The sequence below is a fragment of the Ammodytes marinus genome (assembly GCF_949987685.1).
Source record: "Ammodytes marinus genome assembly, chromosome: 1".
Lineage (NCBI taxonomy): Eukaryota > Metazoa > Chordata > Actinopteri > Uranoscopiformes > Ammodytidae > Ammodytes > Ammodytes marinus.
In genome coordinates this window covers 2,657,729-2,672,960 of record NC_137230.1, presented here as the reverse complement: position 1 = coordinate 2,672,960, position 15,232 = coordinate 2,657,729, and the positions used below count along the sequence as shown (strand labels likewise).

Below are 15,232 nucleotides of genomic sequence, written 5' to 3'. Positions count from 1 at the left end.
ACAAAATCCCTTTATGTCAAAATAAGTGAATATCTCCTCACGACCCGCTGAAAAGAAAATCTAGTGTTACGTAATACCTGCCTGGGCTCTGTACACTGCTATGTAAGCAAATGGTATGTAAACAAAGGGGCCCACCATAGCTGGCAACATGCCTGTTTACAGAGCCTAGGCTGGGTACTAACACCGGATTTTTATCAGTGAATACACAGTACTGAAAAAAGTGAGGAGTTATTCACTGATTTTGACAAAAAGTGATTTTGACAAGTTACAAGCGTTCTCCATAATGGCTGGCTCCACATTTAAGACGATCCAGATGTATTGCACATCATTATGTTGTTTTGTGTCTGACCTAATTAATAAAACATCGTTTTTCTTGCAGTTAGAGAATGCCCAGCAGGCTGCGTTGGACAATAAGGACGTGGCGTCAGCCACCAGAGAGGAACTGGAAAGCACCAGGCTGAGAGTGGAGACCCTCAGCTCACAGCTACAGCAGCAGCAGCAACATGTAAGTGTTAAGGAATAATCTTAGATTTCCCTGTGAGGAATTAAAAGGATTTAACTCAACTGAGTTTGAAGTATTGTATTCAAGAGGATAAAACAAACACAGCAAGTGAATTGTGACAAATGTTATCTGTTAAAGCACCTATTTTATGTATGTTCAGTGTTTCCCCCAGCGCTTTATGGCAAAGGCGGCCGCCTTAGCAACGCCAGCCCCCCACCTTGACTACCGACCGACCCCCACCCCCCCCAAAAAAAAGCGATGTGTGCTTGTGCATGGTCATAACTGCGCGAAAGGCCGCAATTTGCGGTAAATAAATGTGTGCATGTGTTTCCAAGCGTTTCTCTATCAGAGTCTGCGGCTTTGCGCGCGCGATTGTACTGCACGCGCGAAACTACGGCATGCACGCGGGAGAGTTAAACGAGCAGAAGCAAACAGAACCGACATTTAACTGGTGGCGATAATAAACGCAGTGCAGTTCTATGGGGATATTTAGCTGAACAGAAAGAAGTGCTCTGCAAAGCTAGAACAGTTTAATACTCCACAACACCGTGGCAACACAACCCATCTATCAGCTCAGACAGCGCAGAGAAAAGTTTGATGCATGAGAGTGATGGCCCAGGCAAGTTTCAGTAAGTTTACAGAAGTGCCACACTGTTACTGTCTTTGAAATGCATTTAGTCATTTTAAGGGGAAAACACATTGTATTTATTATTTCAACTTTTGAGTTATTTTTAAAACAGCATGCTAGTGTAGGCCAAGAAGATTTATTTCATGAATTTTCAATGCTGCTTTATTTTTATGTTTTTAATTGGGAAATACATGTTCCAAAACGACCAATAACCTCTGTATTTAAAAATGAATCAAGCAAGTAGGCTCAAAATAACCATAAATGAATCATAGGCTATCGCATCACAGTAGGCCTATTGCCCACAATAATCGCACAACAGCCCCCCATCCAAAAAGGAACTTTAAAAAGTTGAATTTGCACTTTGATGTGCATACACATGTTAAGTGTATGGTCCATTATTTGTATTTAGTGTGTCTGCATAGTATTGCACCAAAACAGTAGATGTTTTCTTTAATTGTGCTTTGTACTGTCTGCATGTTTGCACAAAATGTGTACCTGCACATAGCAAACAAAATTGCACAACTGTAAGGTCAGTGTCTGTTGTATTCAAATAAGCAGTTATTTATTTCTTTACTGCGCATTGGCATCTTTGAGCAAAATACCGCCAAATGTCCCATGACCCTGGACAGTGACCACCTTGACTAAGACATTTTCTGGGGGAAACACTGTATGTTAGAGTCCTACCTATACATGAGCTGGCTCTGTCTGGAAGCAAAGATAAGGACCACTCCCAAGGTGGGGTCGCTCCAAGACTTGTTGAAGGTCGGTTTCTTGAACGTTGATTGGTTGAAAATATGTACAGTGTTCTTTGTTTGGCAAAGATAATCTTCCAGCAAAATGTAAACGACACACGTCATCACAAACAAGTGGTTGTGCCATTCGTCAGCTGTTTCCCCTTATCTGTAGACAGTGTGACACAAAGAGTAGTAAAGTAACAAACCATTAGCGATAAATAAAATGTATCTACAGTATGTTGGTTTTCTGGTTCCAGACCTCTGACTCAACGCCCACATGTGTTGTGGCTGGCGTTCCTACCACTTTGAGAAACAATAGACCAATAATGCTCAAGGATGAGATTGTTGCAGCTATACTAGTTGACATAAATCGATTTCACAGAAAAACAATGAAGCAAAATAATGATTGGGCTGCCTTGTTAGGGCTGTAGTACATTATGGGAAGACATGTCAATACACTTCAAATTGTGTTTCTGAAACACTCAGTGCGTTTACATGCAGACTCATAATCGGGTAGCTAAACGAATAAGACTTCAACAGGACTTTTAAACTGCATGTAAACACCTTTATCCGATCTACTTCGCACACAAATCGGCACAATAACGGACAAGAGAAGTCGGATAAAAACACCTAGATAACTCGTTCATAGTCGGTATTCTCTCTGCATGTATACAGGGATCGGACATCGCATATCGGAGTTTGCTTCTGCTCCTGCTCGAGAATCCCTGCGGAGGATTTCACAAGGAAGTGGAAGGAGACAACGTAAAAGAAATAGTAGGGTTATTGCATAGATAGTATATAAAAATATAAATATAAATAATAATTTATATATATATAATAATTTATTTATATAAATATATAAATATATAAATATATATATATATAAATTATTGCCGGAAGGGAACCGAACGTGGCTCTTAACCACTTGTTGAAAGGGCTACAGCGCCACCTAGCATAGTGGAGACAGCCATGCATCGGACATTTATCCGATTACTGAAGGGCCATGTATACTCAGACAAGTAACACGGTCCTTTCGAGTGTCTAGTTCGGTATATGTCTTAATCCAATCTAGTTGAGTGTTGTGCGAATGGTTCAGAATAGTAAATTAGCTTTCTTGTAGAGAGATTGAAGATAATCCATATCATAAGCATGCGGCTGTGAAGTTATGTCAAACAGTGACAATCCAGCTAGCAACACCTCTAAATACATTCATTATTCCATCTAGTTTCACTTGGTTATGTAACGTGACTTTCTTTTTGGGCAGATGCAGTAACTTCCTGGATCAGGGTTACATTTTGTATTTAGGTATATGTATACGTAGGAACAATACCACACTAGATTACTAAACTCAATTTTAAAATCTCTCTTTTCCTTTTCTTTTATGTAGGCTATGTGTATGTATTTATTACATGTTGTTCTCTTTTATTATCATTTTATTTCTGTTATTATTTGAGCTAAACAACATTTAGGCCTATACAAATGTGTGGATGCTGTAAATGTGAACAATAACATAGTAAGATGATAACCTATTGTTGCTCGTATACAATGAAGTATATACAGTATACAGTTAAAATCCACATAGGGGAGAACGGGGGAATCTGAGGCATCGGGTAATGTGAGCCACCCCCTGTATCTAGGCAACGGAAAACATTTTTGGTCATGTGAGATATATGTTTTCAAGCCCCTCTCATTTCCCCATGGCCCTGAAAAAGAGGACCTCATGTAGGCCTTTCACACCAAAATGAACCAAGAGTCAGTTCCAGGCTGGTGTTGGGGTCAGTTCAAAACTGGTTACAGCCTTATCCCAGTTATGAACCGGTTGGTTTCACATCGACCAGAGACAGCCATGGAGCCGGCAAGAGAGCAACGTCATGACGTCACTGTAAACGTGTGTGTACGTCACCCGACGCCGCTGCTCTTGTGGCTAACGCTAAAGCTAGCGCTAGCTTTAAGCACAACAACAGCGGCGAATACGTCTTATTTTTACACTTGTTGGCTCTCGCTTTGCTTTCTTAAGCAAACAGGACCCATACAGCGTATTCTCGCCGATCAATTTGATCGCTACGTTCGGTAATTATGTTATGTTTACGTCTCGTAGTAGCGGTGTTTTTAAATATGGCGGGCATGAGGTTTGAGTTGCTCTGGTTGGTCAGGATAATCCCTCCCCCAGCCGCTGGCGCAAGCAGTTCTTATCAAACCCTGCTCAATCCTGGGGTATGAGTTCCCCCGGTTTTTACGGCCTGGAGCAGGCTCTCTGGCGGTGTGAAACCAAAACACTGGCTCTAACTCCGAACAAGCCCAGAACTAGCGCCGATTTTGCGGCGGTGTGAAAGGCCTAATGGTGCTGTGTTAAGCATGTTTGTTTCACCAAAATAGGTATTTTGCATGTAAAAGTAAATTTTCTTGCTGTCAACTTAATCAACTGTTGTGCCAAAGCAAATGTATTCACGTAGAAAAACTTCTATCATACGTGTTGATGAACTACCAACATATAAAAACCATGTGATGATATTAGCTAAAGATTAGCCTGAAATGCTAAGAGAGGTAGTTTTTTCGCAAATTGTGGTGGTGGGGGAAAGTGAGCCAGTGTCTCACTTTCCCCCACCATGAGGCACAAGTTAAGTTTAGTCTTAAACATATTTTAATGTAATATTACATAACATACGTATTTTAATGTCATACACATTGTAAAAAAGCCATCATGCCAAGGATTTTCCTATGCTTTGACCCCCAGACACAAGCTGGCTCTAAGGGTCCTGTGTTCTGACCCCCGAACTGTGTTCTAATCTAACAGGTTCTATCTTTCATTTGAATATTATTAAAACATTTTGAATTATAATATGTTGTATTTGATTTTGTTCAGAGTTACTTTCAAGTTTTTAGGAAATTTGCTTTGCTTAATTGACCAAACCCCATCATTCTTTTACTAGTCCGACATTAGTTCTGGAATGCGTGGCTAGCTTTCAGGATTCTAATTGTTACAATATGTGTTGTTATGGTAGTTTCAGAGTGGAAAAAGTAAGTGGATCAGTTTACCCCCTTGATTTTTCTGGTCTGTCTCAGCTGGGGTAAAGTGAGCCACATGACAACTTTTTTTAAAACAATCATATTTTCACTGCCCTTTGTCTTGAAAAAAATCTGCTAATGCCCATTTCTAGGAAACATCCTGAATTAATGGGAAATGTGTAAATGTGAGTGATAAATCATTTTAGCTCGCTTAGAGGGGAGCAAATGTAAAAAGTGGCTCAGATTACCCCGTTCTCCCCTATATAGGGGAGAACGGGGTAATCTGAGACACTTTTTACATTATATATATATATATATATAAAATAAGTTTTGCAGATAGGTCGTGTATTGCATTGAGAGGAACCTGGGACTGAAGAATCCCGTTGCCAATGACTGCTGCTGTAATTGTTGTGCATAGTTTAAATAAAAACTCAATAACCTTGAATCTCTCTGTCAGAAAATGGAGATGTCGGCGCGCTGTGAGGAGCTGGAGAGGAGTTTGGAGCAGCAAAGGGCGCTGTGGCAGGACAGACTGGCTGACAGAGAGCAGGAGATGCTGGGCGTGAGGAGAGAGCTGGACACACAGCTGGAGGAACACCACAGCCTGCTGCACGTCAAGCTGGCTCTGGACATGGAGATCAATGCCTACAGGAAGATGCTGGAGATGGAGGAACAACGGTATTTTGATTGATTTAATTTTTGATGTAAAAACAACAATAAGAAAAAACAAAGGCAACACAGATATAACATATAAATAAACAAACAAAGACAAATTTAGAAAGAAACAAATTGGGCAGGTAGGATTTAAAAAACTTTTAGAGTCTCTTGTAAAGGAAATCTCACCTCAAAGGTCGTTAAATGTAAAGAAAAATGACAATGAATATGACTGAGACCTGTGGACATGATCATGACACTGTTGAGAAAGGCTCAACTTGACTGGCTTTAGAAGCCAACCAAAACTAACCCAGGCGTGTGGGATACAATACAATTAGTGAACGGTGAAAGTCCAGTGGTGGTAGGCAATGCTTTAAAGAAGGTAAAGCTCCTAAGAAGCTACAATACGGTAGACTGTGAACTCACTCAATATGTCAGGTCGCAGTGACCTTTGACCTCCAAAATCTAATCAGTTTATCTTTGAGTCAGAGTGGACATTTGTGCAAAGTTTGGAGAAAATCCCTCAAAGCGTTCACAAGATATTTCCTTCACAATACGCAAGGTCACAGTGAGATTGACCTTTGACCATCAAAACATAATCACTTCATACTAATAGTGTGGGTTTGTCCCAAAACATTTTTTTTTAAATATTATTTTTGGGCCTTTCTTTCTTTATTAGACAGATTTTGGAGAGACAGAGTTGAAATGGGGCGAATAGGGGAAGACATGCAGAGAACTGAGCCTCTAGGGGGGACGCTGTAACCACTGTGCCATGAGCGCCCCCATGGTTTGTGCCAAATTTGACGAAAAGATCTTGTGACACTGGCCCTCATTTATCAAACTTGCGTGGAAACTGGTGCAGATTCTGACGCAAATACCTCCCTACGCCAGGTATCGCGTGGGATTTATCAAACAGTCGTATCTCGCCAATCTCGGCGTATGCCAGGCCATTATTGATAAATGCGGCGGCTGAAAACAATCGTATCACGCCCCTATATTTTCTCAGTTTAGAGGCCTCGCCCAGAGGTTTTACGACATAGATATGCGCATTACGGCACAGAAGAGGAACTTCTCTGAAGTAGAAATTGACAAAATAACAGTGAAAAAAAAAAAAAAAAAGAGTTTCATTTCGGAGCATTACAAGCGGCATCAAAGAACGACAGAAGGCAGCATTTAGGAAGGAAATAACTGCTGCGGTCAACAGCGTTGGTGTTGACAACAAACGATCTCCAGCGGTCAATTGCTATAAAACAGCATATACAATTATATGTCGCCATTTCTTTACATAGATGAAGAAAAAGTGGTCTGACTCAAAAATCGCCACTAAAAAAAGCGTGTTGCTGTTCTGAAATGCAACCAACGTGCGGGCATAATATAAGTGGTAGAGGAGGAAAAGACGCACCAACAGTCCGATAATTGTCCCCATAAAAGAAATACACGTCTGCAGAGATTTGAATGATTAAAATGTATTGGCCCTTTTAGATAGCACTACTCAAAAGGGGTTTAAAAACAAAAAATAACACATTTTGCATTTTACTGTATGACAGCATGCGCTTGGCATGAGTGGTCAGCCCGGCGGTCAGCTGCACAAGCCGACCCGGGAATGATCAGCTGTGAGAGTGCCCACTGTCCTGCTGAGCTGCTCCACTAGCAGATCGGAAAAACGTGCCGGTTAACGGTGGAAATAAATCGCTCGCTTAAGCGATCAATGACACATTAAAAGAGGAACTAATCTAAAAAGTGCGTCAAATAAATAAAATGTTAAGTTGAATGTTGTGCCGTGTATTTTTTATCATAAAGAGCAGTGTAGGCCTACTACATATTTAATACTTAGGCTAACATTTTGAATGAATGCAGCCCCCGTGCCTCAGTGTCCCCCCAGCTGCTCCAAGTCGAAGATAACTGCCCTTACGCAGTCCCATGCAGCGCTCCTAAGTGGCCGGTGTGCGCACTATTGAATCAGCTCTCCTACTCAGTTTCACACCATAAGCTGCACAATTTGAAGTGATTAATATCTTTATTTCGGTCTGAGCAAACACTGCATTTGTATTACCTTCTAATAATTGTCCAACAAAGTCATCGGCTACCCGGCACAGCCTGCACTGCGAGTCCATGCTGTTTACAAACTTGCGTACACGAGCTGAGAGCTGGCGTGGGATTTGAGCGTATCCTACGCTCACGTCCATATTGATAAATGCCGAGATTTGCGTGGAAATGTACGTACACCCACTTTTCTGGTCTACGCACGGCTGATAAATGAGGGCCATTGTGTTCATTAGACATGAGGTTACAGCAAACTCCAAAACCTAAATCTATCGATGTAGCCCGATTGGACGTTTGTGGAGAAGCTTGTCTGGCTTGACTGACTGGTACCTGCTTCCATTTCCTTTTCTTTTTTCCCCCAAATGTAAATGTCGTGTCAGATTGCAGCTGTCGCCCGTCCCCTCTCAGCGTACATCAGTCCCTCACAGCCACCCACACAGCAGCCACAGACCCAGGGGGAAGAAACGCAAACACCAGGGGGTCTCGGGCAGCTCGCACCCCTCTACAACCTCCAGGCCGTTAACACAACGTGGGTCTGTGAGTGTGGAAGAGGTGGACATGGAGGGGAAATATGTGAGACTCAAGAACAACTCTGATAAGGTAAGGCTGTAATGCAGCTGGATAAATGGGTTTGTCTTCATTTGTACTTGTTGGTGAAAAGCATTAAGTTAAGTTTAGTTTCTTTATTAGTCAATTTACAAAAAAACATTGACATTTGTCTTTTTCGCATATCCCCTCTCAAGTCACAACACTTTGGAGGGGATCGAACCAACAACATCATAGTAACTGGTCGTCCCCTCTTTGCTCAGCATCAATTTATGGTGGAAATGTCTTTTTTCTGTAAAGGAAACATACAGGTTCCTGGTGAAACAAATATAATGGAATATAATGCCGTAAGGCTCTCAGGCATTTTGTATTGCTTTACAATCTGTATTCTCCTGGATTGTGTGTCTGTGAAATGTTGTGGGTATTTTGTTTTAGGAATCATTACTCAGCAGTAGGGATGGGAATCGAGAACCGGTTCTTGTTCAGAACCGGTGCCTAGTGAACCAATTCCTTGGAATCGTTAACATGCCTGCTTAACGGTTCTGCTTAACGGTTCCGCTCGCTGCAAATGCGTCATGACTTGACACTCACGCTGCTTTGTTTTGGTTCAGAACGCAGCAAACATGGCGTCGAGGCAGAAGCGCTCTAAAGTTTGGTTGTAATTCAAGCAAAAAGGCGACAATACGGCCACTTGCAACCATAGATAGTAAATAATATGGATGTAGCATCCGGGCTGACCTCAGTTATTCACATGGCATCCAATAATCCTGGTTTGTGCGTGTCGCCATTTTGTGAGGGGGAGGGAGATAGCTGACGTATACCTCCGAGGCAAAGTAAGGGACAACGGGCGGAGAGCTGTCACTCAAGAGATCGCACCAATACATTCTAACCTCCGATAAAATAAAAACTAGCGTGGTCCGAAAAAAATCACCCCCCTCAGTGTTGTCATGGAGATATGACCTAAACATAAAGACTAAAATGGTTTTGTGGACCAGGCTGTAAATAGGTTTAATAAGACTTTGAAAACAGCCTGTTTAACAAGTGAGTCAATGAGAGATGGCTGTCTTCTGCTTCTACCCCCCTAGTGGCACTTCCGGTTACTACAGTTGTGGTCACTTCCTTATTGGATGCTGGTAAAAATCGCTGAGGTTGGGGCTTGCTTGCAACCTTCTTGTTAAGTTTCCATTTCGGTGGCGAAAATAAACGCAGCGATGTTTCTACCTACAAGAGGTTAGTTCCAAAATATAAAGGAATTGTGCATTTTGTGATAAAAGCATGAAATTTGGTACACTTATAGCCAAAGGCATTCTCAAAAGATTTGGATGTGGAGCCATCATGAATTTTCAACATGGCGCCCATGGCAGCCATTTTTCAAAATGTCCACCAGCAACAACTGTTTTCTTATGAATGATGGATTTAATATGATATTTCAGACTTATTTACCATTCATACTACTTGGTAAATGTCTTTTGGATAGTGGAACATTTTAATTGAAAATTCAAAATGGCCGCCAACTGGTTAGATATGGATGATCTCTATGTTTAATTATACATTTATCTTGATGCAGAATTTGAATTGGGAACTTTGGAATTTCTAAGAATCTTCTTTCTATCTCAAAATACTCATGTTAAGCAAGGGAAACCTAGGGTCTATCGCAGGGAAGACTAGTCACACTCGCCTTCACAGACACAAAGGGCTGTGCACTGTAAGTGGGATTTTTTGCACTTACACTGCCCAACACAACCCTTCTTGCATTTGCATGAGACAAGTTCATAACTTGACTGGCCTGCATCTGGTAGGCATGTCCAGAAGGGTTCATAGTCCCCCTCAGGTGACTTTGACCAGCCCCATTCGCACGTTGAAGGTAGTTCTGGTGTTGACACCAGGACTGTACCCCACACGTGCCCTCCTTGGTATACAGCTCTCTTAACATGCTCTTCTAGGGCAGCCTTGGTAGGGGGGATTGTTTGCACATTGTGCCTCTTTGCAAATAACTTCCTCCTTGCCGTATTGATTTCTGTACATGTGCTGGTTCGGTCATAGACTAAGATAACAAACCTCTCAATTGTGGCCATTACCTCCTGTGGTATGTCATCTGGGGCTGAAGACACTTTCAACAGGGCATGTGTAAGTTCTGGAAGCACAGACCATACAGCCCATGCAGTCTTTTTCCCATGGCCAACAAAGCTTGACACAGTGTCACAACCCGTCAATGCATGGAACACTGGTAGTGCACATGCTTTCTCGGGCCCGAGCCCTGCTGCAATTTCATGGGCTGCCAAATATTGAAAATTCTTACCAGTACCGAAAGCCAACCAAAGCTCATCCTCTGGTTGTAGAGTCTGAGCCACTGCCACAGCCAGCACCACAACATCAGTATCAACTGTTTGAATCATAATTTTGTGGTGGCCGTTTCTTGCTGCATGGGCTACGTGCAATAACATGCGACTATCCGCTTCCTCATGCGTGCAAGGAGCAATCGATGTCCTATCTGGGAGAGGTGGCTTGCTAAGGACTTCCATGTCACTTGTGATGACAAGCTGTTTATCCTCCTGCACAAACCATCTGAGCAGAGCCTCCGAGAGAAAGGCAAACAACTCAGTCTTGTTGCTGTCAACTCTAAGAAAGTTTTGCCAGTTCCTGGGAATGGCTGCATCACCTACCACACGTCTCCGAATTCCAGTGCCACGCTTTGCTCTCGTAGCAGCTTTCAGAGAGTCAGACAAGTAGCGGTCCCACACCAGATCAAGCCTGGACACAGTTTCAAACTTTCTGGTCAGATATGGAATGAAGATCACATGGGCATAGTCATTGAAGGTTTTTACTGAACTTGGTTTCAGCATCTGGATGATGGCTGCCCCATCTACAATGGTGCAGGTAACCTTTGGACTGTCAGAGTATGCACTGTGAACTTGTTCCAGGCATGGAAGCAGATCACTCTTCACTCCCAGTCGGAGACCTCCCCCATCAGAAAGCGCTGGTGGACATGGTTGGTTCTCGTGTCGAAAGAACTCCTCTAGGTTTCCATCTCGGGTCTGGCAAGCAATGAATAACCTTGAAAAGAGCTCCATGTCCTGTGATGGCTGCAATCTTGAAGATGTCAGCCATCTTGAATATTTAATGACACATTTAGATTATCCAAAAGACATTTACCAAGTACTATGTATGGTAAATAAGTCTGAAACATCATATTATATCCATCATTCATAAGCGAACAGTTGTTACTGACAGCCATTTTGAAAGATGGCTGCCATGGGCGCCATTTTGAAAATTCATGGTGGCTCCATATCCAAATCTTTTGAGAATGCCTTTGGCTATAAGTGTACCAAATTTCATGCTTTTATCACAAAATGCACGATCGTTCTGGTTACCAGCTGCACTAATGGGGATATTTAGCTGTACAGAAATAAGTGCTGGCAAAGCTCGAACAGTTTAAGACTCCACATCACTGTGGCAACACAACCTATCTATCCGATCCGACAGCGCAAAGAAAAGTCTGATGAATACATGAGAGTGATGGCCCCTGCAAGTTTCAGTAAGTTTAAAGAAGTGCCACACTGTTACTGTCTTTGAAATGCATTTAGACATTTTAAGGGGAAAACACATTGTATTTATTATTTCAACTATTGAGTTATTTGTAGAACAGCCTGCTAGTGTAGGCCAACAAGATTTATTTTCTGAATTTTCAATGCTGCTTTATTTTTATGTTTTAAATTGGGAAAGTGTCAGGATTGTACCAAAATGGCAGGCCAGAACCCAATAGCACGACAACAAACAGTTCAGGTATTGCAACAAAGTTTAATGAAGAATCAAACCAGGTGGTAGCGAGGCAACAAGTCCAAGAGGGGCAGGCAAAGGGATAATCCAAAATCCAAAAAGGATGGGTCAAAACACGAATAGGCAGGCAGGTAAACAGGCAGGAATTCAGAATAGGCTGGAGAGCAATGTAACACAAAGACAATCTGGCAGGGAACTGAGGGAATGAACCGGTATATATACTGTGGGGCTAATAGCTGATGGGGAGCAGGTGAGTGTGGTTAGGCTAGGTGGAAGTAATCAGCAGGGAGTGCAGAGCAGGGGAGAGTGGCCGGGTCTGAAATGACAAGAGAGTTAATATGGGAACAGACAAGTGACAAAAAACTAAATTGTGGCTGAAGTAGTGACAGAACCCCCCCCTCTAGGGACGGCTCCTGACGTCCCACCAGGCTGATCAGGATGGTCCCTATGGAATGTGGTGATGAGGTCGGGGTCCAGGATGTGGCGAGCCGGGACCCACGAGCGCTCCTCAGGGCCATAACCCTCCCAATCAACCAAGTATTGGAAACCCCTTCCCCGTCGTCGCGACCTGATGAGACGATGAACCGAGTAGGCAGGCCCTCCATCAATGAGCTGGGGGGGCGGCGGGGGTCTGGAGGAGGGCTGGAGCTGGGACTCTTTAACGGGTTTGATCTTGGATACATGGAAGGTGGGATGGATCCTCATGGAGCGAGGAAGACGGAGACGGACTGCAGCAGGATTGATGACTTTATTGATGGAGAACGGACCCACAAACCTGGGAGCCAACTTCCTAGACTCCACCCGGAGCGGAAGGTCCCGTGTAGACAACCAAACCTTCTGACCCGGAGTGTAACCGGGTGCAGGGGTCCGACGGCGATTGGCATATCTCTGGTATCGGTCGGACGAGCGCAGGAGAGCAGCACGGGCCCGCACCCAGGTGCGCCGACATCGCTGGACGAACGCCTGGACAGACGGGACACTGGCCTCTCGCTCCTGCTCAGGGAACAATGGAGGTTGATATCCTCGAGAGCACTGGAAGGGGGAAAGACCTGTTGCTGAACTTGGAAGTGTGTTGTGAGCATACTCCACCCATAGGAGCTGCTTGGACCAGGAGGACGGGTTCTGGGATGTGATGCAGCGCAAGGCAGTCTCCATCTCCTGGTTCATCCGCTCAGTCTGGCCGTTGGATTGAGGATGGAAACCCGAGGATAAGCTGACCGTGGCCCCCAACAGCTGACAAAACTCTGTCCAGAAACGAGAAGTGAACTGCGGCCCCCGGTCGGAGACAATGTCACAGGGAAGGCCGTGCAGACGGAAAACATGATGCAACATAATTTCAGCTGTTTCCTTGGCAGATGGTAACTTGGGCAACGGAACAAACTGAGCAGATTTAGAAAATCTGTCCACAATAGTAAGAATAGTGGTGTTACCCTCGGAGGGAGGCAGTCCGGTGACGAAGTCGATCGAGATGTGGGACCACGGACGATGAGGAACAGGCAGTGGCTGAAGAAGGCCCGCAGGGGCATGGCGAGCGATCTTGTGCTGGGAGCAAACACAGCAAGCAGCGATGAACTCCTTGGCGTCCTCTTCCATGGTAGCCCACCAGAACCGTTGCTTCAGCAGGGCTAGAGTGCGCCTAACCCCTGGATGACAGGCAAGGCGAGAAGAATGTCCCCACTGGAGGACCTGAGAGCGGAGATTCACAGGCACATACAGACGATTATCAGGGCAAGCACTGGGGGCCGGGTGGTCGGCCTGGGCCCGTTTTACCTTGTCCACAATGTCCCAGGTAACTGCGCCGATGACCATCTTAGTGGGGAGGATGCTCTCAGGTTGTGTGGGAACATGTTCGGATTGGAACTGACGGGACAGGGCATCTGGTTTGACGTTCCTAGAACCTGGGCGATAAGACAGGGTAAAATCAAAACGATTAAAGAACAACGCCCACCTGGCCTGACGGGAGTTCAACCGTTTGGCTGACCGGATGTACTCCAGGTTTTTGTGGTCCGTCCACACCACAAACGGATTCTTCGCCCCCTCCAACCAGTGCCTCCACTCCTCGAGAGCCATCTTAACCGCCAATAGCTCCCGGTTTCCAACGTCATAATTTCTCTCCGCTGGGGACAATTTGCGGGAGAAAAAGGCACATGGATGTAACTTTTGGTCTTTACCTGACCGCTGAGACAGGACTGCCCCCACCCCGGAGTCTGACGCATCCACCTCAACGACAAACTGGCGTTCTGGATCTGGTAGGATGAGGATGGGAGCAGAAGAGAACCGTGACCTTAACTCCCTGAACACCCTTCCTGCAGCAGGGGACCATTGGAAGGCTACCTTTTGGGAGGTGAGGGCTGTCAGGGGAGCTGCTACAGAACTATAGTTGCGGATAAACCTACGATAGAAATTGGCAAACCCCAGAAATTGTTGAAGCTTCTTACGAGTGGTGGGGACCGGCCAATCCACCACCGCTTTAATCTTGGTGGGATCCATGTGAATACTTCCGACTGAAATTATGTATCCCAGGAACGACACCTCAGTGGCATGGAACTCGGACTTCTCGACCTTCACGAACAGCTGGTTCTCTAGGAGTCTCTGGAGAACCCTGCGGACATGCTGCACATGGTCCTGTTCGGACTTGGAGAAGATGAGGATGTCATCAAGATAAACAAACACAAATACATTGAGAAAATCCCGGAGCACATCATTCACTAAGGCTTGGAATACTGCAGGAGCATTTGTGAGTCCGAAAGGCATTACCAGGTACTCGTAGTGGCCCCTAGGGGTATTGAACGCCGTCTTCCACTCATCCCCCTCCCGAATGCGAACTAGGTGATAGGCATTCCTGAGATCAAGCTTGGTAAACACAGAGGCCCCTTGCAAAAGTTCAAATGTACCTGTTCTTAATGGTGACATCATTCAGACCGCGGTAATCGATGCAGGACCGGAGGGATTTGTCCTTCTTACCCACGAAGAAAAACCCTGCTCCAGCAGGTGATGAAGAGGGACGGATGAGGCCTGCTGCCAGTGAGTTGTTTATGTATTCGTCCATGGTCCTGGTTTCCGGGGCTGACAGAGAGTAGAGCCTCCCCCTGGGTGGGGATGAGCCAGGGAGGAGGTCAATGGCACAATCATACGGGCGGTGTGGGGGAAGAGAGGTGGCCCGTACCTTGTTAAACACCTCCTTTAAGTCGTAGTACTCCGACGGGACACCTGAGAGATCTGGGAATTCATTAGAAGAAGGGGTGCTGCAGGCAGGTAACAAGGCAGATTTCAGACAGACCGCAAGACATTGATCACTCCATTGTAGAATGGAACCGGTTCTCCAGTCAATGTGTGGATTAT

The 15,232-nt window shown here is 44.6% G+C and overlaps 1 protein-coding gene across 1 annotated transcript in view; it reads left to right on the top strand.

Annotated features, from left to right (window-relative positions):
- lmnl3 (lamin L3) overlaps positions 1-15,232 on the top strand; it is a gene marked incomplete at both ends in the record, with an annotated part of 36,728 nt that overhangs the window by 9,613 nt on the left and 11,883 nt on the right. The window contains 3 exons of the mRNA XM_080045467.1: positions 380-505; positions 5,328-5,548; positions 7,948-8,167. Of these exons, the coding sequence (XP_079901593.1) occupies positions 380-505; positions 5,328-5,548; positions 7,948-8,167 (567 nt within the window). The remainder of the gene's footprint in view (positions 1-379; positions 506-5,327; positions 5,549-7,947; positions 8,168-15,232) is intronic.